Source organism: Convolutriloba macropyga, chromosome 5 (genome assembly GCF_964194025.1).
Source record: "Convolutriloba macropyga chromosome 5, txConMacr16.3, whole genome shotgun sequence".
Classification (NCBI taxonomy): domain Eukaryota; kingdom Metazoa; phylum Xenacoelomorpha; order Acoela; family Convolutidae; genus Convolutriloba; species Convolutriloba macropyga.
Genome location: NC_134472.1, coordinates 55,986,618 through 56,010,361, shown reverse-complemented (window position 1 = coordinate 56,010,361; position 23,744 = coordinate 55,986,618). Strand labels below are relative to the sequence as shown.

Genomic DNA, 23,744 nt, shown 5'->3' with positions numbered 1-23,744 from the left:
TTATAAGATCTGTTCACACATTTTAATGATTTTGAAGTCAAATTGGAGTGGTAATTTTGGTCACGCCGAAACAGGAAATGGAGCGAAAAAGCGAGTGGTTTTGCGGCGTGCATTTTTTTTTGCTCTAATTTTAAAGTAGTGAGAAAACGGTGTTTGAACAAAAATTTGGTTTCTCGGTAGTGGTTTTTTGTTCACATGCGGCATTTTGACATTGATTTTCTGTTTTTTTTGTTTTTTTAGAACTTATTTTAAAGAATTTTAATCAAATTCGCAATTTTCAATTTTTTTAAAAATTAAATATTTTATTCAATTTTCTTGCCTCAGTAGCCAGGTAACCTCCTCGAAGGTCTGGTAGTATGTTATTACATAGTTGTTAGGGGGTAATTGAATGGTTTTCATTGTGTAATGGAAGGAAGTTCCTTTTCGATAAAATTTGAGCTTGTTAAAATTGTCAATCTTTGAGACAATGAATTTTTTAGGCTTGGAGTTTGGTTTTTGAATGTCCTCTAGGGACACAGAAATGATTCATAAGATATTAATATCACAATCTTCAGCAGCATTTCATTAAAGTTCTCGGTCTTTTTCGAGTCAATCGATCTTCAAGGGCCAATGAATTTGTTCAGGTCTCGCAGATGAAATACTGGACCGATTTCAGAAAAAAATGGTTTTAAGCTTATTTTTGAAATGGTTATATTAAAAATGATCATATGTTGGCTAAGGGGTAAAAGATTCCAGAGTTTTAGCAATGAGTGTTTTTTTGTTCAGTTTGATTGTTTTAGTTTCAAAATTTTGATGATTTTGTTTGTTTTGGCTGGCATTGTTTAATTGATCTGCTTGTCAGGTAGAATACTTCTAAATTTTTTATTCAATTCTTTGAATTGTTTTTCAGGACTTGTCCTGCTATTTTTTTTCAAGATCTGTTCACACATTTTCATGATTTTTTGAGGTAGATTTTGGTCACGCCGAAACAGGAAGTGAGAAAACGGTGGTTTGAACAAAATTTTGCTTTCTCGCTAGTGCTTTTTTGTTCACATGCGGCAATTTCACTTCAATTTTCACTGTTTTTTTAAAAAATTTTTTTGATCGGACATTTTTCTGAATGGTTTTTCTAATCCATTCATAGTTCACTCTAGGCCTAGTTTTTTGTTTGAACCAATATTCCATTTCTCGTTAGTGGTTTTTTGTTCATATGCGGCATTTTGACATTTTCTGTTTTTTTATGTTGTTTCTAGAAATGGTTTTCCCAATCCACTCCCAGTCCGCTCTAGGTCTAGTTTTTTGTTTAGTCTATGGAAATTCTTTGAATTGTACGTCAGGACGTGTCCTGCTATCTTTTTTTACTTCGTCTAAGATTTTTGTTTCGTCTTACCCTGAATTTTTCAATGACTTCAGTGACTTCTACTGCTTTGCAGTTAAAATTTGTCTGCGTGACGTCATTTGTGCTTTTAGGTCGATTGCGTGACTTACCTCACTCCAAAAAATGACTTCTGAACTCACTTATGGAACTTTATTTTATGAACATTTACTAGTTAAAGATCAATAGTGTGCATCTAAGTAGTGTCAAACTTGTATGCCCTAATTCTTGAGTATTAGTCGTGAGTTTTTGATTTCGAAAATCAGTTTTGAAAAGGCTCTTTTAGGGATTTTTCCTTATAGACCGTGTGTGTATCATAAAAATGACAGTACGTATGTAACCCAAAACATTTGGTGGTCTACTAAAGGAGTTGTGGTCAACCTGTCTATCTTTTTTCTTTAGTTGATTCAATTCATGGAAGGCCACAAGCGTCTATCGCGGCTATTTTCCGGCAATCTGCTGGCTATGTCTTTACAAAGTGACAGCATAAAGTTAGACACTTTTCTATTTTGATATTTGATCCGTAGCGATTTTGATATTTGACCCGTGCGTGACGTCGTTTTTCGCTCTTTGTGGAGCGAGTTTTTTTGTTCATTTGCATGATTGAATTTTTGTTCGCTTTTGACTTACCTCACTCTCAAAAATGACTTCCTCACTTTGAAATTGACTTTTATTTAGTTTAATTCAAAGAGATAAGGTCAAATGGGTGTGTGTCACTCTAAATGAAGGTTATTAGAGAGCAGCTAATAGAGGCAAAATATAACATATCAGCCTTCAATGAATAGACGAATTTTTTGGTCTGTCTTTTACTGTTTGTTGAGACTCTAGATCTAGGAAGCTATTGCGGCTATTTTCTGGCAATCTGCCAGCTATGTTTTGTTTTTTGTGTGGTTTCTAAATGTTGTCGTAATTAATTGTTTTCATTTTTGCTTCCTTCAATGAATTGAAGCCGAATCTCTCAATACGATGGCGGTCAAAATTGCTCTCAAATAATTTAGTTGGCTTTGTTGAAGCGAAGAATAAGTGTTTGGATGCAAAAAAGTTCTGGCTTCAAAGACATTTTTGTTGTGGGCGAAGATCTGCGGCTTCGAGTTGCTTTCTGAATTCCTCCGGCTGCTTTTTTTTATTCCTCAAGATTTTTGTTGCGACAATATGACGTCACCCTCACTTCAAATATGCTTTTTGACTCATTTCCTGCAATTTTGACTAAATTTTATGCCTGAAGTCATTTTTCAGTCTTAATTGAGCTTGTTTTTTTTGCTCATTTGATTGATTAATCTTTTGGTCATATGTGACTTACATCACTCTCAAAAATGATTAAGCGCACTTTCAAATTATCTTTAGTTGAAGGGGATATGGTCCACTGATTATATGTCACTCTCATAGGCTATTTGATGTTAGCTAACGGAAACAACTCATAAGTAGTCTATTTTTTTCCAATGACATCTCAGAGTCAGTAATAAAAACAGAATTTTCTCTTCTCCGCTCTTTTTTTTATTAATAGCCGCGAAGCGATAGCGGCTATTATTGGGGACATCGTGGTTTTTTACAATTCAAAGAATTTGAAATGTATTGAGGCGCTGTCTTTTATAAGATCTGTTCACACATTTTAATGATTTTGAAGTCAAATTGGAGTGGTAATTTTGGTCACGCCGAAACAGGAAATGGAGCGAAAAAGCGAGTGGTTTTGCGGCGTGCATTTTTTTTGCTCTAATTTTGAAGTAGAGTGAGAAAATGGCGTTTGAACAAAAATTCGGTTTCTCGATAATGGTTTTTTGTTCACATGCGGCAATTTCACTCTTATTTTTACTGTTTTTTCGATTTTTTGGATCGGATTTTTTTCTAAATAGTTTTCACAATCCATTCACAGCTCATTCTGGACCTAGTTTTTTTGTTAGAATAAAAATTACTTATCTCACTAGTGGTTTTTTGTTCTCCCTAGCAGCATTTTGACATTGATTTTCTGTTTTTTTTTGTTTTTTTTTCATCTGATTTTTTAGAAATGGTTTTCCCAATTCACTCATTGTCTGTTCTAGGTCTTGTTGTTCGTTAAGTCAATGAAAATTCTTTGAATTGTACGTCAGGACTTGTCCTGCTATGTTTTTTAATTCGTCGTCTCCATCGATGATTCTTACGACCTGATTTCTTGGAATTGACTTCTTGGAATTGACTTTTTCACTAACTTCTATTGCTTTGCAGTTAAAATTTGTGTGCGTGACGTCATTTCTGCTTTTAGGCCAGTTGCGTGACTTACCTCACTCAAAAAATGACTTCTGATCTCACTTATGGAACTTTAAATTTCATAAACATTTTAGTTAAAGACCAATAGTGTGCATCTAAGTAGTGCCAAACTTATACGCCCTAATTCTTGAGTATTTGTCTTGAGTTTTTGATTTCGAATATCAATTTTGAAAAAGCTCTCTGAGCACTTTTTCCTTATAGACCGTATGTGTCATAAAATTGACAGTCCGAATCTATCCCTAGTGGTCTATTAAAGGACTGGTGGTCGATTTATCTCTTATTTCTTTGGTTGTTTCAGTTCATGGAAGGCCACAAGCGTCTATCGCGGCTATTTTCCGGCAATCTGCCGGCTATGTTCATCAATTTTCTGCTATTTTATTGCAATCTGCCTGCGATGTTTTATCCGATTTTCCGTCTGATCATCGACTTTTTTAACTAAAGAAAAGGGATAAACTGGGAAAACCTAAGGTCACTGAAAAGTTCTCTAAGAGGCTTACTAGTTTCTTATGATACAATACACTAAAGCTTGACGATTTCTAAAGTATAGTAATTGCGAATCGCTTATAATTTTTGTGGTCAAAATGATAGGTTGACCTTTGACGTTAAAAGTTTTCACCTAGAAATGAATTTTTTAAACAGAGGAAGAATCACAGAGGAGCTCAAACCGTGGTCAAAGAGGCCAGCGGAACTTGTCTGACTCACCTTACGCGCCTTCAGCCCCACCTGCGTTGAATTCCTCTGAAGTGTCGCCCTCTAGCTCATCAACTAGGATACCACAAACGCCACCGACTGTCTCCCATCGAGATCCGCGTCAATACTGCAGTCAAGGTATTTAAAGTTTGTGCAAGGGAAGCATCTGTTGTATAGCCTATTTGTATGCTTATAATCTATAAATTTCGCGATATCATTATCAAAATGGTCAATATTAACAGTACGGAAAATGATCAAAATTAATAAAATTTGAGATTATCATTCACTCTTGGTGTACGAGAAAAAAAAAGTGAGGTAAAGATTCTGTTTTGAGTATCATGAATTCCTTTAAAATTTTTTTCAAGTTCTGCAGTTCAAAATGCTTTAAATTGGTTCAGGCGACGTGAGCTCGGCTTCCCAGACGTTTGATCAGCATAGACCTAACAACTGGGTGGTGTACATACCCTCAGATCTCATCAATGGAAATCAGGAAAATCTCTGCTCCACTCCAGAAGGAACGCCAGGTACTAAATTCCGAACCAATTGGCTATTAATAACATTTCATATGCGCACTCCACCTATGACCTCTTAATCTCTCATTCGCTTTCACATTAGATGACAAAATTACGAAACCATTATGAAAAGCTCCTTTGAGGGAAGAAAGTTACGGCATGTTTTGCTACAGTTTTTGGAATTGATAGGGAACTCAGTTTTTTAAGCGCTTCTGTATTAAACATTTGAGGTTTCACAAAATTACATTTCTTGATAGATGGACTTAAATTTACTGAGATCTTTTGTTTGTGATCAACGGATCTGCGGGCAGAAACGTCACGTAAACTGCTGTTTCAGCGGATGGGCGACCACACCTGAAGAGTGCTCTTAAGCATCGCAATGCAAGTAAGCAATATGTTATATAAAGTGTTCTTTGAAGTTTGAGCTGAACCCTGGGCAAGTAATAATGCGAAAGGTATTTTTTTAATAGCCGCCAAACGATAGCCAGTCTATTATTGGTCTCATCTTGATTAATTTACGGCTAGAAGAAATGTCTTGGTTTTCTTTAGGCTTTTGTGAGTTTTCTTTAGGCTTTTGTGACTTGAAGAGGAGTTATGGTTTTGTTTTACGACTTGAAGAGTAGTTGAGAAGTGTCTTTTTAATTGCTCTCAAATGAGAAGCAGTTATTGTAAACGATTATGTCTTTTTGTATACAGATTTTTCGCTTGGCCGTTTTTTGCGCATTTTTGTCTAGAATAATCTTTGACTTCTCAAGTGACTTTTTCACTCACGATTTTTTTTAGTGATTTCAATTGCTCTCACTCCGAAATAAAGTGTGTTGTTCAAACAAAACCGATCGTTGAGAGACGCTTTATTTACAAGGTCCTGATAGACGAGTGTTTAATACCGTAGTTCAGGTGATGGAATCGGACTCAGGTGATCGGAGTTTAAAGCCTACCTCCGGCTGATATTTTCGCAACCATAAAGAAAAATTAATATAGGCTACAGCCCCTGAATTAAAATGCCGCGCCTGTCATTCGAGAGCATTTTTTCGGACGTTAGGTGGTTTATATTTTTAAGCAATTTTATTGGAGTCAATTCGAAGCAGGAAATGAAACGCGTGAAAAAAAGTGGTGCGGTTTGAGTGTTTAGTAAAGTTGGAGAGGGGATAGAAAAGACTGGGTTTTTGTTCATGCAACTTTTTTCACGTGAGACCTTTTCAAGCAATGTTTTCTGTCGGTAAATTTGTCTGAAATGGCTATACAGTAGCAGTTAATTTATTCTTTCGATAGTTTTCTTTAGTTTATTGGTAATTAATAGGCGCAAAGAGAGCGGCTATTATTGGGGACAGTGTTTTTTTTGTCGTCTCCATCGATGATTCTCCACTTGACTTCTTGAAATTGACTTTTTCAATTTCAGTGACGTCATTTGTTCTGCTTTTAGGCCAATTGCGTGACGTACCTCACTAAAAAATGACTTCTGAAATCACTTAATGAACTTTAAATTTTATAAATTTTATGAAAATTAGCTAGTTAAAGATCAATAGTGTGCATCTAAGTAGTGCCAAAACTTTATGCCCTAATTTTTGAGTATTAAGGTCTTGAGGTTTTGATTTCGAATATTGATTTTGAAAAAAAAACTATGGTTTTTTTTTCCTTATAGAGTGTATGCGTCTCATAAATGACAGTCCGAATCTAACCCAAAAAGTCTAGTGGTCTATTGGAGGACTGGCGGTCAATCTGTCTATCTTATTGCTTTAGTTGTTTCAATTCATTGAAAGCCACAAGCGTCTATCGTGGCTATTTTCGGGCAATCTGTCGGCTATGTTTTTTGAGTTTGAGATTTTTCTGTACTTTTTAGGTTACATGACTATTTTAGCAACTTCTCGCGCACTGACTCGTTTTGTTGCGTTTATAAGGTCTTGAATAGAAACCATTTGCTCCTAGTTAAGGTCCACTACCTATTGCTTTCAATTTGGGTGGTACAAAGCATTTTTTGTGAATTGATTGCCGAGTATTGCATTTATTTTTGTAAACTATCAGCATTTTTGTTTTCTTTATTAGTAAATTAATTGATCGGCCTAATTTGCCTTCTCAATTTTTATGAGCAAACTAATGGTCTCAGTTGCATGAAACAAAGTGTTTAATTGTATTTAAAAGTTATTGAAGTTTTTTAGTTTTCAAAATTAACTACTTTTTGGCTAATTTTGCTTATTAATTGACCTAGGATTGTTTTTAATAGTCCCCGTCAGCCTCTCAACGGCTATTGTTTAGGCGCTCTCCTTTTTAAAAAATTCGCTTTTCCTTTTGATCATGTTTTTCGTTTTACATAAGTGACGATTATCACGCTTGACTTCTGACTCAGTTCATTCAGTGTTTCAACTGAATGGATTTTAAATTCTTTCACGCATTGATTTAAGCAATGTAGTGAATACGCTCAAAGTCAGAAGAGCAAAATCTAAAGATCAAAAACATCAGGGCAAGCATATAAGCCCGGTCATTAAGTCACAGTGCATTAGGTGATCAAAGTTCATTAAAACGATTGCTAGCTGGCATTATTATTATGCTCAATAGAGTTCAGTTTAAAAGCTGAATTAAATGTAATTTTAGAATCTAACCGAATATGCAGAATTTGCACTCCAAATAAACAAAAATGACACTCAGAAAAATTCTGTCAACTTCTAGCTCTTATTTTCTCTTTCTGTTTCAATCCCAATGTGCGTCAAGCTGGTCAACGGCGGCTTTTTTGGACAATTTGTCGGCTATGTTTTTTTGAGTTACTTCAGTTTATTTTTTGGCTGCGTTTATTGGTCAGCGAAGCAGTTCTTTTAAGAAAATAGATTATTTTTAATAGCCGCCCTCATCTTCTCAGCCGGCTATTATAGCGCTCCTATTTTTTTTTTACTTCGTCGAATAAAAAAATGTTTCGCTTTACCTCATTTTGCCGCCTTTTCAACATTTTGCGTGAAATCTTTTTGACTTCTCTAGGCTAGTTTCTCTCTTCTCTCATTCTGCTAAAAGTGAATTTGAACATCAGTTGCTCAGCAAAGCAATTCAAAATGAACAAAGTTAGTACAAAAATGAATGTCAGAAATAAAAACGGGATAAACCCATAAAGCCCAATTTTAGATGCCCGCTATTTGAACGTCGTTCCTATAATTCTTATTTACTATCTCTAATGCTCATTGTTATTGATAGTAGCCCCTGTAGCCTCTCTCTAAGAAACAGAAGTATGTTCAACTACGAAATGCCATCAAAATAAATCGGACCTAAAAAAATGTTTTTGTACAAAAATTTTTTTTTTCAATATCTTCTGTTATTTCAATCCCAATCATGCTTATTGGAATCAACGGCGGCTATTTTCCGGCAATCTGCCGGGTATGTTTACTCATTTCCCTGGATACTGTTATCGTTTTAATCGAAAATTTGTGAGATTTCCAATTGGACGAGATCACATTTATCTTCAAAAAGATCTTGAAAAACAGATCTTTTCTAATGTGCAGCTAATTTTTGTTTTGACTAATTTTTGACTGGAAAAGTTGTGTTTGGAGAACAAATTCGAATAACGAAGAGAAAGAGAGTGGTTCTTTTGAAATGTAGGTGTGAAAAGGATTTTCGCTTGAATAGCAGATTTTTGTCCACGTTGGGCTGCTGAAAGCGGTTTTTTTGATTGCCGGTTTTTATGTTGTCTAAAACGTTATTTTATAGTAATAAATTTCAGGTTGTTCGTAAGGCGTTTTTATGCTTTTTGGTAAGTAATGGTAATTTAAATTTATGAACTCAATATTTCTTCGGTGCAAAGCACTTATTCATGAAATTTAAAGAACTCCATGAAATTCTTTTCAGTTTCTTCCTCAAATTATAAAAGACAGAATTTTGTGAGCTTTTTGTCGCTAGACTTGATATGTGAACTTTTTATAGTCTCAATTGCGAGAAACACTTTTGTCTACTGTATATGTGCTTGTATTGTACTACATGAAAATTTAGTTCAAGTTTCCTTTCTTTTAGCTAACTTGTCTTTTGTAAATTGACTTAAGATTGTTTTATATCTGCTTTGTGTTCAGCCAATTAATAATACTTATATGAAGGGAAAGTTTGGTTGGCGAAGAGAACTGTTTCCGGATTTCTTCTAATTATGTGTGTTTCTTAATTTTTGGGCTCCGAGTTAACCCCCCTTCTTCATCCTCCCCTCCCTCCCCCTCTTCGAACTCCTGTCACTCTCCCCTCCACTTCATCTCATTACAACTGTACCCCGCATGCTGGCGCCCACCGCCACTTCCCCTTCAATTAAGCTATAGTCAGCCTCCATAAACTGCCAACCAATCGCCAGTAGTTTAAGATCAATTTGCGCAAAGTTAGTCAGTTATGTTTTTAATAGACACCCTCATCTTCTCATATGGCTATTATAGCGGTTTACTCATATGTTTTTTATACTTCGTCGAACAAAAGTTTGTTTTGCTTTACTTTAGTTGAACGTTTTGCATATCTTTCTGACTTCTCTAGGCTAGTTTCGTTCTTCGCTCATTCTTCTGAGTGCTTTTAAACAGCAACTGCTCAGCAAAGCAATTTAAAATGAACAGAATCAGTATCGAAAAGTGAAATCAAAATAGAAACGGGATAAACCCATGAAGCCCAATTTTAGATGCCTGTTATTTGAACTTTATTCTTAGAAGTCTTAGTTAACATCTCTAATGCCCTTTGGCATTGATACTAACCCATGCATTCTCTCATTAAGAAAGAGTAGTATGCATAACTGCAAAATCCAATCAAAATAGTTGGCACTTTAAAAATGTTTTTGTACAATAATCATTTTTTATCATTAATTTTTGTTCCTTCAATCTATGTGAGCAAAAAAAAAAACAATGTTCAAAGAGTGAATTGTTTTTTGAAAAAATTGTTCTGTTAAACAATTTCGGAGAGCAGAGAAAAGTGTTTTTAAGTTCATGGCTTCAAATAAGTTATTCTAAACAGTAATAATAATGTTGTTTTGATAGCGTTTTGAAGAATTTGGGAAACTAAATCGAGTTTTACGCTAGTTTGGAGCTCTTTGACTCTTGTGAATTTTGAGTTTATTTCACCCATTTTTTGCAGGAATTGAGTGAAAGTTTTGATATTAAGCAGTTTTCCAATTAAATTTGACCAAGTAAATAAGAATTGTTTTTCAATTTTTTTGCTTGGAATTTGGTTTGGTATGTTTGAATAAGGAGTTTCGCGCAACATCAGAAATCTCAAATTTAAATTATTGGTACTTGAATTAGTTTTCTGCAATGAAGTTCAATGGGATGTTGTTTCATAGTTTCTATTGCCAACATTTCCTCGACGTTTTTAGACTAAAGATTTTAATGATTTAAAATTTTGATTTTTGTGCGTTTTATCTTGATCAAAGGATTTTTCACATTGTAGCCGCCTTATAGTTGGTGGCATCAATTTGCTTCTCTTGAGTATCTATGCTAGATGTTGTTCATAATTTCAGGCGTTTTTACTTTGCCTTGATGATTTTTGCAAATTTCCGCTTTTCTGTATAGTTTTTCGCTATTATTTCGTCTTTTCTGCGTAAGTTTTCCAGCAATTTTTTGTCGAATATTTTGATTAAAATTTGGTTCCAAGAATCTGACAAAAATTCTATTAATAATTGATTGTTTGTTTTTGAGAAGCGTCTTGGAGCTAGATTTTTTAAAAAATTTTGGTTCTCATTTTTCAATGTGTCTCCTTTATCTTCTTCCCAAAAATTGAATTTCCGCACGAAGTTGAACTTTGAAGACGTCTTCGACCATGGAAATAAAGTAAATTTTTTAATGTTGCATCAGAATGGTTGAATTTCTGTTCTGTTACACATTCTTCAGAATTTTGGCGCTAAAGTCTGAATTGCGCTGATTTTTTTGAGACGACTGTTATTGAGGCAAATTTTAGGCTGGATTTTTTGAGTTTTTGATAATCCTGAAAATTTTAGTAACGTAACCGGACGGCAAATTTCCAATAAAGCATTTTCATCCGGTTTCAACACTTCAGTGGTTTTCCCTGTTGTTTCTGGGTATTTTTAATAGCCGCACAGCGATAGCTGGGGCTATTATTGGCCTTCTCTAGGTTTTTTTTTCGTCGTCGCGATTTTTGTTACGACCATATGACGTCATAATCACTTCAAATCTGCTTTTTGTTCAGTCATGCATGCAATTTCAACTGAAGTGCGTGTATGACGTCATTTTTCGCTCTTAGTGGAGCGAGTTTTTTTGTTCATTCGCGTGATTAAATTTTTGGTCACACTTAACTTATCTCACTCTCAAAAATGACTTCCTCACTTTGTCGCCTATGTTTTGTTTCAATGGGCAATTTTCTTTGTTTTGCGCTATGCTTGTTTTTTTAATTGCTCTTGAAGGAAGTTAGAAGCAATTATTGTAAACATGATGGTCATTTTATGCAATATTTTTGCTTGACCGTTTTGGTTTCTCGAGTGGCTTCTATGCCCTTACTTTTTTGGTTCTGTGTGGCCTAAAGTTCTCTCATTCTCAATTGTCAGCAGCTGAACTTAAGTGGCGGCAGTCTGCTACCAAAAGACAATTGGAAAGTGCGCAAAAATTGGTGTAATTTTCTTTTTTGGGTTTTTTTTTGCGTTAAAAATTATTGGTTGAGGTGATTTGAACTCTTTATTGAATTTAGTTACCCCCGACCCAACTGAAGCAGGTTTCAATAGACTCGAGCTCCCACTAATCAATCGAGAACATTTCTTACATCAGTCGTTTATGTTGTTTCAACTCTAATTTGAAAAATGACATTGATGTTTTGTTGGTTTGGGCTTTGTTCCACGGGTCTGAGGGTTTGATAGTTTGTTATTGCATAGTTCCTAGGGGCGAATGGAATGGTTTTCAACGTTTCAATAGAACGCATTTCTTTTTTTTTGCAATTTGAAAAAAATTGTGCTTGTCGATCTTTATGAGCCAATAATTGACTTGGAATTGGGTTACTGGGTTGCCTTTAGAGACACAGAAGTTATTCTGATGATATTACTATCACGATTTCCAGAAACTATTCATTAAAATTTGCGATTGATCTCATTTAAAAAAATTTTTTCTGTCATTTTATGAGTTAATAGATCTTCAAGTGCCAATGAATTTTTTTTAGGTATTGCAGTTATAATCCTGGATCGATTTCAGACAAAAATTGGTTTTGAACATATTTTTGAAATAGGTATATTGAAATAGGTTTAATTTTAGTAATGAGTATACTTTTGTTTAGTTTGTTTGATTGTTTTGGTTTTAAGAAACTTTCGCTAATTGATCGATATTTTTTGATGACATGCGGCTTTTTCAAGCTCTTTAAAATTGTATTTCTAACTTTCTCAGCCAAAGGTTTCTCTATCAATTGTTTCGACCAGTAATAGCGTCTTTGGAGTAATTTCTAACCTTTTGAGACAAATATTAGACTTCTGGATGATATTTTGAGTTACTTTTGCATTTTCGCCCCGCTCGAACGCTTCAACAATTTTTGCTATCTTAATTTTTTAGAGGAATTGTCGTTCATTGCTTGAAATAAGTTCTTTACAATTCAAAGATTTTGAATTGTATTGGGGCGCTGTCTTTTTTTTAAGATCTGTTCACACCTTTTCATGATTTTTGAAGTCAAATTGGAGTAGTGATTTTGGTCACGCCGAAACAGGAAATGGAGCGAAAAAGCAAGTGGTTTTGCGGCGTGAATTTTTTTTGCTCTAATTTTAAAGTAGAGTGAGAAAACGGTGTTTGAACAAAAATTCGGTTTCTCGGTAATGGTTTTTTGTTCACATGCGGCAATTTCACTCTGATTTTTACTGTTTTTTCGATTTTTTGGATCGGATTTTTTTCTAAATAGTTTTCCCATTCCATTCACAGCTCGTTCTAGGCCTAGTTTTTTGTCTGAATACAATTTTCATATCTCGCTAGTGGTTTTTTTGTTCACACGCGGCATTTTGACATTGTTTTGTTTTTTTTTCTTATTTTTTGATCTGATTTTTTTAAAATGGTTTTCTCAATTCACTCATAGTCCATTCTAGGTCAAGTTTTTCTGTTTAGTCAATGAAAATTCTTTTAATTGTACGTCAGGACTTGTCCTGCTATGTTTTTTGTTTTGTGTGATCTATTGATTTGATTTTTAGTTGTTTGTTTAATAGAATAGAGTAATATTGATCCAATGTCAGTTTTCGTCTGTTAAGATTTTTAGCACCTCTGATTTTGAGCTTTTTGAAATAGCATTTTGTTCATTAGTTATCAAGTGCTATTTTGTAGGTATTGATGCTACGCGGCGAACTTTCAAGATTTGTTTTGTCAGTTGATTGTTACATAGAATGGAGTAATTTTGATCCAATTTCTGTTTTCGTCTGTTAAGATTTTTAGCACCTCTGATTTTGAAGCTTTTGAAGTAGTATTTTGTTCACCAGTTTATCGAGTGATATTTTGTAGGTATTGTTGCTAAGCGGTGACACTTCAAGATTATAGAGTGCTGTTTATATAATATATTAAATAACACAAATTTGTAAACTAAATTCGGTTTACTAATATTAGTGTTGTCTCAGGATAAGTGTCTTAGAAAAAATTTACAGTGTAGTCTCAGAATAATAATAGTTGGGAAGCAGCGTTTAGCATTTGGCAGAGAATTTTGCAAAAAAATTCATTTTCGTTTTTTCTGTGTCTACCGTTTTTGTAGATTTTTCTTTGAATTGGTAGTCGTTTCTTGACTGGGAACTATTGTTCCTGCCAATAATTGTTTCGGGGTGGCAACTTATAACGTTAAAATAATTTAGAAGCTGACTGGGGCCTAAGTGAATTTTTACTGCGAGTCGGTTCCGGAGTCTTCCGGCTATGTGTTTTTTACAATTCAAATAATTTGAATTGTATTAGGGCGCTGTTTTTTTAAGATGTTTAACAACACATTTTTCAATGACGTCGATCTTTTAAAATGGGATTGACAGGTTAAGCCCAGCGGGCATTAAGTTTCTTGAGAGTTTCCAAAGTGGACTTCAGTAATCCTTCAAGAGTGGTGCAGCTGCTGGGATGGCGTTAATTTAAGGTTGTAAGGTCATTTTTAAGAGGTTTGAGCTCAAAATGGTGCAATTTTTCATGTTTTTTGTGATTCTGGAGTTTTTATTTGATTAATCTTAGGTTGAAATTTTTAAAGGTGATGAAGGTATGTGTTTTGGTACTACAAACAAACACGCAAAATGATACTAATTTTTGCAATTTTTCAAATTTTTTGAAATATTGTCATTTTTTGAGATTATCCAGCCTCAGGGGCTACAGAATCTCCTTTTGGGTTTCATATTAGAGCACTGCATAGTTTCTACTAACAATGGATTGGTTTTCAACATTTTAATGACTCATTTTTAAAATAAAATCTGCAATTTTTTTGTTTTCCTATTTTTTTGGTCAGTTTTTGATTTTGTCCATTCTCAAGTGCCAGACAACTTATTTCCACGGTCTGGTAAAAAGTTACTACATGGTTGTTAGTGTCAACGGAATTGTTGAAATTTGCAATTTTTTTCAAGTTTTTTGAAAACATTGGTTTTTATTCAGTTTTTCTTGGCAAGGCAACCTCCTCCAGGGTTTGATAGTTTCTTTTGTCATAGTTCCTAGGGCGCAATGTAATGGTTTTCAACATTTTAATAGAACGAACAAATTTCTATTTTTTTGAAATTTAATTTTTTTCTGAAAATTATTTTCTATCGATCTTTATGAGCCAATGATTGGCTTGGAATTGGGTTGCTGGGTAGCCTTTGGAGACACAGAAGTAATTCTGAAGATATTAGTATCACTATTTTTAGAAATGTTCCTTTAAAATTTGCAGTTGATTTCATTTTTTTAAATTTATCTGTCCTTTTCTGAGTTAATCGATCTTCAAGAGCCAATGATTTTTTTGTGGTATTGCAAATATGATCCTGGAGCGATTTCAGAGACAAAAATTGGTTTTGAACATATTTTTGAAATAGGTATATTGAAATAGGTATATTGAAATAGGTATAGTTTTAGCAATGAGTATACTTTTGTTTAGTTTGTTTGATTATAGCTGCGAAGCTGTAAGCTGAGCGAAGCTGTATTGCGGTGCTCTTGGTTTTTTTTGTTTCGTCGTCTGACGCTCTTTTTCGTTTTACATTTCACACAGCAAAGCTGAAAAAATCAAATTTTCTGAATGACTTCTTCCTCTCACTAACGGCATTTGCGTGCGTGACGTCATTTCTCACTCTCTTTAGCAAAAGTTTTTTTGCGTGTTTAGATTTTGATCATACCTGACGTACCTCACTCAATAAAATGACTTTTGCACTTTAAAACTTAAGTTTAATTTGATTTTGTTTAAGGTCAAAGGAACTGTGCAGTAAAAGTCCCTAATAAAAGGCTTCTTTGGGATGAATTTTAGCAAGCTTCATTAATTTATCGCTGAATGTTTTTTACCTAGCTTTTTGAGCGGCGTCGATTTTTTTTTCAATTTAGATCTGTCTCTGTTTCTATCTCTATTATACGACACGCAGGTCTATTCTTTCGCAGCTATTCCGGCAATCTGCCGGCTATGTTTGTTTTGGTTTCTCAACTTTTTGAGATGATTTTGTTTGTGTTTTGGCTGGCATCGTTCAATTGATCTGCTGGTCAGGTAGAAAACTGCCAAGTTTTTCAATTCTCTGGATTGTACTTCAGGACGTCTCCGGCTGTTTTTTTTTTAATTTTGTTGTCTTCCTCGTTTTTTAAGACCGTTTGGTCGCGCGCCAAGAAGTCGAAGAGCGACTTTTTTCGTTGGATTCAACCACTCTGTAGAAGAATTGTGTGCGTGATATCATTTTTTACTGTATTTTGTATGGGTTTTTTGGTCAATCGTGCGTTAAGATTTTTGAGCTGAGTATACCTGACTTACCTCACTTAATAAGATAACTCGTTTTTTGCATCCAAATTGAGAGTGGTATGTTTCAGCACCAGGTAGAATTGGATTTGGTGGTAATGCAACGGCAGGAGGCAGTGCGTCATCAAACAATTCAGAGGCATCCAAGTACAGAGTCTGCTTCGCTGATGGAGTGTCGCCTGGTGCCGCGTGTATTGAGGATCCACCGACATCGAGGTATGAAGCGAATTATAAATATTCCCATAACGATAGCGGCAGTTTTTAATTGCTCTCAAATTAGTTATGTACCAATTACATTAGTCCTGTCGATATTTTCCATGCGATTTTTTGTACTGCCGGTTTTTGGTCTAGCTAACGAATATTCGTGACTTTTCAGCTTGAGAAACGGGATAAACTAGTGAAGCCCAAGGAGAATATCACTGAGCAGTTTACTTAGAGCCTTAGTAGTCTCTAGGTATGAGATTCACCAAAAATGCAAAGGAGACTTCAATTCTTGGCGTGAAGGGATATTCCCCTTTTCTAGCAACTCCAATGGCTACTAAAGGATTTGGATTGGTGCCTTGTATTTTTTAAGGATCAGTTAGTTTTTTCGTTTTTTTTGCTATCAAAGAGAAGTCAAAACACAGTAATGATATTAGTCACGCTGGAGTAAAAGCAGCAAAAAGCAAACAGTTTTAAGCCGCGATCTCTTCTTAAAGTGGAGTTAGAAAACATTGTATGAACACAATTTCGGTTTTAAAGAGATTTTTCACCTGTGTCAATTTGAATTCTCTATCTTTGACAATTCTATTTGATTTTCTATGTGATCTCTGAATTTGAATTACTCGTCTATAACTGATCCTTGTTTTTAATGATGGGTGGTTAATAATTTGCTGTGCTTATTGAGCAGTGAATCATATTTAATTGCTCCCAAACGAAGCTTGTAGCATTTGTATTAGTCCTGTGGTCTTTTTTAATGCTCAAGCGGAATTTTTGGAATTTTTTGGTCCTGTGGAATTTTCGCTTGACCGAATTTTTGTCTGACCCATTTGACTTTGCGTCCTCGAAGGCAGGATAAACAGGTAGCGCTCGATAAGCATTCTCTTAGAGCCCTAAGCCTTACTATACTCTAAGAATGAGATTCACCAAAATTGTTTTCAGGAGACAATCTTATGATGTGAAGGGTGGTTCTTAATTAGTGGTTCCTAGTGTGGTTCTAATGTTAAAACTGTTTTTTTTTCAAGTCATTAGTTAATTAATTGCTCCCAAACGAAGTTTGTAGCAATTATATTAGTCCTGTTGGTCTTTTTTAATAGCCGCACAGCGATAGCTGGGGCTATTATTGGCCTTCTCTTGGTTTTTTTTACAATTCAAAGAATTTGAATTGTATTGGGGCGCTGTTTTTTTTAAAGATCTGTTCACACATTTTCATGATTTTTGAAGTCAAATTGGAGTGGTGATTTTGGTCACGCCGAAACAGGAAATGGAGCGGAAAAGCGAGTGGTTTTGCGGCGTGAATTTTCTTCGCTCTAATTTTAAAGTAGAGTGAGAAAATGGTGTTTGAACAAAAATTCGCTTTCTCGCTAGTGGTTTTTTGTTCCCATGCGGCAATTTCACTGTGATATTTACGGTTTTTCGATTTTGTTGGATCGGATTTTTTTTCTATGTGGTTTTCCAATTTATTCATTTTTCATTCTAAGCCTAGTTCTTTGTTTGAAACAAATATCTCTTCTCGCTAGTGTTTTTTGTTCACATGCGGCTATTTGACTTTGATTTTCGTTTTTTTTTAAATTTGTTCATCTGATTTTTTTAGAAATGGTTTTCTCAATTCACTCATTGTCCGTTCTAGGTCTAGTTGTTTGTTAAGTCAATGAAAATTCTTTGAATTGTACGTCAGGACTTGTCCTGCTATGTTTTTTTTATTTCGTCGTCATGATTTTTGTTACGACCATATGACGTCACAGCCACTTTTTGTTCATTCGTTCATGCAATTTCAACTGAATTGCATGTGTGACGTCATTTTTCGCTCTTTTTGGAGCGAGTTTTTTTGTTCATGTGCATGATTAAATTTTGGTCACACTTGACTTACCTCACTCTCAAAAATGACCTCCTCAATTTGAAATTGAATTTTATTTACTTTAATTCAGAGATAAGGTCAAATGGGTATGTGTCACTCTAAATGACGGTTATTTGAGATCAGCTAATAGAGGCAGCAATAACTTATACAGATTTTTAATCAAAATATAACAGATCAGCCTTCAATGAAAAGACGAATTATTTTGGTCTGTCTTTTTTACTGTGTTTTTAGACTGCCGATCTACGAATCTATTGCGGCTATTTTCTGGCAATCTGCCAGCTATGTTTATGCGATTTTTCGCTTGACCGATTTTTCGTCTGACGCTTTTGACTTTTCGTCCTCTAAAACGGAATGGGCATTAAGTGCTATTAGAGCCTTTCAGCCCTGTTTCAGCTCAAACCCGTTGCATCATTTGTTGTTTTTCATCAGTCCTAGATGTCAAGGAACCTCCTCTAGGGTTTCGTAATAGGTTGCTGCATTGTTTCTATTGGTAATGGAACGGTTTCAACATTTTAACATCACGAATTTTAGCAATTTTTTGACAAAACGTGCAATTTTTTGACATTTTATTCTTTATTCAGGTCTTTCCTGACCCAGGGGCCAGAAAACGTCCTAAGGGGTTTGGTAATAAGTTACTAGCCTCAAGCCTCAAGGGCCACTGAATTTCCTTTAGGGTTTGATAATAGGTTACTGCGTAGTTTATAGATGAAAGTATTGGAAAGTTCTTCAAGATTTTAATATCACCAAATTAAGCAATATTTGCAATTTTTAATGTTTTTGGATTTTTCCCGGCAACAGAGGCCATGGGACCTCCTCCAAGGTTTGATAATAAGCTGCTACATAGTTTCTGGAGTTAATGTGATGGTCATCAACATTTTTTATCAGTACAGTTTCGTAATATTTGGATAAATTTTTTTTAAATTTTTGGAAAATTTTTTAGTTCCAAGTGTATGGATCTTTATGAGCCTGTGAATCTATTTCAGGCTTGAAACAGGCATACTGGATAGTCTCTTGAGACAATGAAAGTGTTCTTTAGATAATAATGTTTTGTATTCTAGCAAGATTTTGTTAAAATTTAAAAAAAAATTTAATTTTTTTCTTTTCTGAGTTTAACGACCATTACTGGCCAACGAAAGTTTTCAAGTCTCGGAGATGGGTTGCTTGACAGAACTTTCGAAACAAAAATGGTTTTGAACTTTTTTTTAGAAAATGAGAACTGTTTTTTGATTTTGCCTTTTTCAGTTTTTTTCTATGATTTATTTATTACCAAGGTTAGAAAACTAGAAGTTGCATTGTCGAATCCAATTTTGGAAGATATTCCGGTCTGTTTCTCTCTTTCGGTTAGGTTTCCTTTCCTTCTCTTTCTCGTTCACGTTTTGTTTCTCTTTCTCTCTCTCTCTCTCTCTCTCTCTCTCTCTCTCTCTGTTGATGCCGCACTTCAGCTGCCGTTATGTGGCGTAATGTCATCATCTCTGATCCTGATCACCTCTGATTATCAATGAGTTATAGTTGAAATGTTTTTCATCATAAATGATCTAACAGGCACTTTTTAGGAAACCATTATTAATTGCTCTCAAAAGCAATTTGTTGCAAATATTTTAATCTTGTTTGTCTTATGCAATTTTTCGCTTGGCCGCTTTTTGGTCTGACCCATTTGACTTTTCGTCTTCAGAAACGAGATAGAGGTAGCGACCTGAGGTCACTAAACTGTGGCTAGTGGTTGACGAAACCAACCGCTCGCCAGTCATTTGAGAGCATTTCGCCCGACGTTAGTAGGATATGTTTCAATTCCTTGGGTTGTAATTCAACTTGTCCTGCTATGTTTTTAAGGTGTTTTCACCTATTTTTCAGATAACTTTTGGATTTTTGAACGGGATAAACAGGTAGAGCGCGGCGGGCAGTAAGTTGCAAGTGAGGACTCAGCTGCTGTCCCTGATAGCGTTTTAAATGTTGAATGTACTGAAGTTGCTGGGAATGTCTAAAGTCATGGAGAAAATCTCATTTTGATGTTTTCGACCGCAAAATTGTTTTCTTTTTCTCACTTTTTGTCAATTGACAACGTTTAATACTCATAGTTGTCTTGTGCTGGCTAGATTAGCCGCTAATATAAAAAGCAATAAGTTATGCAGTTTTTTAACCAAAATATATTCAAAACATTTCAGTTATTAATAAAAAGAATTTTGAGACTGCATATCTTCGAAGCTCTTGTGGCTATTTTCTGGCAATCTGCCTGCTACTACTACTAATACTTTAGGCAGTGTTTGTTAAGACAGTGTTTTGGATTTGTTCATTCTGATCCGTTTTCAGCTTTTTAGTATGTTCGAGGTTTTTAGGCTATTTATGTTCGAGGTTTTTAGGCTCAGTTTTTTTCTCACTTTTTGTCAATTGACAACGTTTAATACTCATAGTTGTCTTGTGCTGGCTAGATTAGCCGCTAATATAAAAAGCAATAAGTTATGCAGTTTTTTAACCAAAATATATTCAAAACATTTCAGTTATTAATAAAAGAATTTTGAGACTGCATATCTTCGAAGCTCTTGTGGCTATTTTCTGGCAATCTGCCTGCTACTACTACTACTACTTTAGGCAGTGTTTGTTCAGACAGTGTTTTGGATTTGTTCATTCTGATCCGTTTTCAGCTTTTTAGTATGTTCGAGGTTTTTAGGCTATTTTTAGTATGTTCGAGGTTTTTAGGCTAGCTAATTTCAATTGGATTTTGAGCTAATTTTTAAAATTTTTTTTGACTGTTTGGTCGCTGAAGTAGACACCAGTTCATTGAAATTGTAATTATATTCACTGAGTCGGCTGATCCAATCGTTTCCGGAATTATTTCAGCTTTGTTTTTTGATCGGTTATTTCGTTGGAGTGTATTTAAAACAGGAAGGGAATTGCGTGAAAAGTGTCTACCTCAATTCGCTGAAGAAAATTGAAGAGCAGAGAAAAGATGGACTGGTTTTCTGTTCATGTCGCATTTTTGAGAGAGAGAGAGAGCCCGAAATGTATGTGAAATTTTTTTCACTAAGCAATGGAATTTTTTAATCCCATCTGGAACTACCAAAGAAGATTTTTTTGTTAACTCCAGTTTTTCAGGTAAGTGGATAAATATTAATCTATACTAGTAAAACCTGTTTGGAAGCGCTTTTTGTACAATCTGAAACAATTTATACGGTTTTAGATTCATCTTTGAGCTTTTTTCCATTTTGCAAGCTGTTTCAACTGAAAGGAATTTAGAATTCAAGCGGCAATTTTACGCAAATAAGGTCTAGGTCAAGCAGCAAAACCAAAGAAATGGGATAAGCCAATAAAATCCGGGTGCTAAGACTTAATGTCTTAAGACTTACTGCATCAAGTTAGTTTGGGTTCTAAGAATATGCTGCTAATTGGTGTTAGTATAACGCTTGTCCTCTAATTTAGTGGATTAATTCACCATTTTAATTAAATTTAATGAAACTGTGGATCAAATTAGAATATTTCTTGACACTTTGAAAAATATAAGGCTGTCGTGAATTTTTCTCGTGCATTAAGATACCAAGGTTCCTTATGTTGCATTCCTAATTGGTTAGTATTACGCTAATAGTCTTCCGTTTTAGAGGTTGATTTCGCCATATTTATTGAATCTAGTGAAACTGCGGACGAACTGGAACACTTTTGTGACACTTCTAGAAATTGGGAAATCGTCAATTTTTCGCTTTTTTTCTCGTAACGCTTTCAATTTGAACGTCGGTCAGCTGGTCAACGGCGGCCATTTTCCGGTGATCTGCTGGCTTTGTTTGGGCAATCATTAATTTTTAATACCCGCATCAGCAATTCCAGGCGGCTATTATTGCGCTCCTAATTTTTTACCGTCTAACAGAGTTTTGTTTCGTATTACCCTGACTTCTTGGAATTGACTTTTTCAATGACTTCAGTGACTTCTTCTTTTCAGTTAAAATTTGCGTTCGTGACGTCGTTTCTGCTTTTAGGTCAATTGCGTGACTTACCTCACTCAAAAAGATGACTTCTGAACTCACTTATGGAACTTTAAATTTTATGAACATTTAAGGTTAATTAAAGGTTAATAGTGCGCATCTAAGTAGTGCCAAACTTATATGCCCTAATTCCTGAGTAATAGGGTCTTGAGATTTTGATTTCGAATATTAATTTTGAAAAAACTCTATTATGGCTTTTTCCTATGCGTCTCATAAAAATGACAGTCCGAATCTAACCCAAAAAGTCTAGCGGTCTATTAAAAAGCTGGTGGTCGATCTGTCAATCTTATTTCTTTAGTTGTTTCAATTCATGCTAGGCCACAAGCGTCTATCGCGGCTATTTTCCGACAATCTGCCGGCTATATTTCGTTTTATTCTCGTTACTGTTTCTGTCTGAACGTCGGTCAGTTGGTCAACGGTGGCACTTTTCAGGTGATCTGCTGGTAATGTTTTTGGTCAACCAATATTTTTGTGATACGGTAGCAGATAATTAGTTTATTAGTCTGAATGTCCTCGAACTCTTCTAACTTTTCCCCGCCGATTTTAATATGGCGTCTCTGGACCCAACGCGATCGTGAGACTAAAATTTAAGCTCTAGAATTCTGGGAACTTTGGCAATTAAAGCTTGCGAAAACAATATTTCTTTTGAAAAAAAACTACTGATTTTTAAACATTTTGAAAAGCTAAAAGAAACTTTGTTTGTTGAATTCTATCTTTTTTCTGTTTGTAATTGTTTACCCAGTTTAAACTTACTTTTACGAAATTACATGCATTTAGTTATCTCCAAGTGGAGATAAATTTGAACCATATATGATTGCTTTACATAGGTATGACATAATTCGGAAGACGGTGTCGCGGGGAGCGCGTGCACTGACCAGACAGCAGCAGTTAATGAACAGACAGCAACAACAGCAACAAAGACAAGCATTCGACTCTGAGGGAAATCTTTTGGAGGGATTTGAGTCCGATGAGGATTGTCAAGATGAACGTTAGTTCTGTCCTTTCTTACTTGACATCCTTAGTGTTTGGGTCAGGGTGATCAGGAAGTCAATATTGTCAAAAATTAATGCAAAAATTTTTGCCCGAATGCGTGTCGTGTTCAGTGCAAACCTGAATGCGAACCGAGACTTCTTGTCCAAAAAAATTATTGGCCACAGTTGTAATGAAGCAAGTAAAAAATATTGACAAATAAGGTCTCTCCTAGTCGCATTCTTTTGGGAACCCTGATGCTTTCACAGAATGAGGTATTCTTTAACATGAGGAAAAAGTGTTTCGTGAACAACATTATTACTGCCAGTAAACCACACTCTTAAATGTCAATCTTTATCTCAAATAACGCCTGTTGTGGGTTTCAGTTGAGATCGTTGAAACGAGGCCAGGAGCAATAGTCAGACGTAAGATTAGAGAGACACTGTTAGGTTCATTGTATGATTCTGTGAATCCAATGGGTGTTGCCCAACCCCTGCCTCCTGTCGTGTGCGATGATAATGACGTTGATCAGGAATTTATGAGGCAATTGACACTAAACAAAGACGAGAGTCAACGCAGTTGTCTGATCACTCAGCGATGTGAAAGTTAGTACAGATGAGCAATTTTGTGCATATAAGTTACTAAAACGTTTGCAGTGGATCCGTTTTTAATTTGATTAATTTAATCGATATCGTTCCATTAGCATTAAACTGTCTGTGCAATTTTTTTGGAGCTTTTTGCAGTCACTTAAATAGACCCCCTAAAAATTTTTGTCAACCTGATTTGTTTAGATGCCTCAAAGCCGGCCGTCCGCTTCAAATTGGAAACGAATCTGCACGTCAACGTCAAAATATGTGATTGTGAGTGTTTCCTGATTATTGCTACTGTTTCCTCTTTTTAATAGCCGCCGTCAGCCTCTCAAACCGCTATTATTTAGGCGCTCTCCTTTTTACAATTAAAAGAATTTGAGTTGTATTGGGGCGCTGTCTTTTTAAGACTCGAAGAGGAGTATTGGTTTTCTTAAGTTGTTTTTTACAGGAAGTACTATTTGTTCAGGCAGCGTTTTGACCTAATAGTGAAAGTGAGTAAAATTGCCGTGTGAATTAACTTTATGTGAGCGAGAGAAG

The 23,744-nt window shown here is 35.1% G+C and overlaps 1 protein-coding gene across 1 annotated transcript in view; it reads left to right on the top strand.

Moving 5' to 3' along the window:
- Positions 1–23,744, top strand: part of LOC142340423 (uncharacterized) — a 464,952-nt gene that overhangs the window by 380,053 nt on the left and 61,155 nt on the right. Inside the window, exons 10-16 of the mRNA XM_075390999.1 lie at positions 4,235–4,423; positions 4,684–4,809; positions 5,135–5,182; positions 15,696–15,840; positions 22,476–22,636; positions 23,004–23,222; positions 23,409–23,477. Coding sequence (XP_075247114.1) covers positions 4,235–4,423; positions 4,684–4,809; positions 5,135–5,182; positions 15,696–15,840; positions 22,476–22,636; positions 23,004–23,222; positions 23,409–23,477 — 957 coding nt within the window. The remainder of the gene's footprint in view (positions 1–4,234; positions 4,424–4,683; positions 4,810–5,134; positions 5,183–15,695; positions 15,841–22,475; positions 22,637–23,003; positions 23,223–23,408; positions 23,478–23,744) is intronic.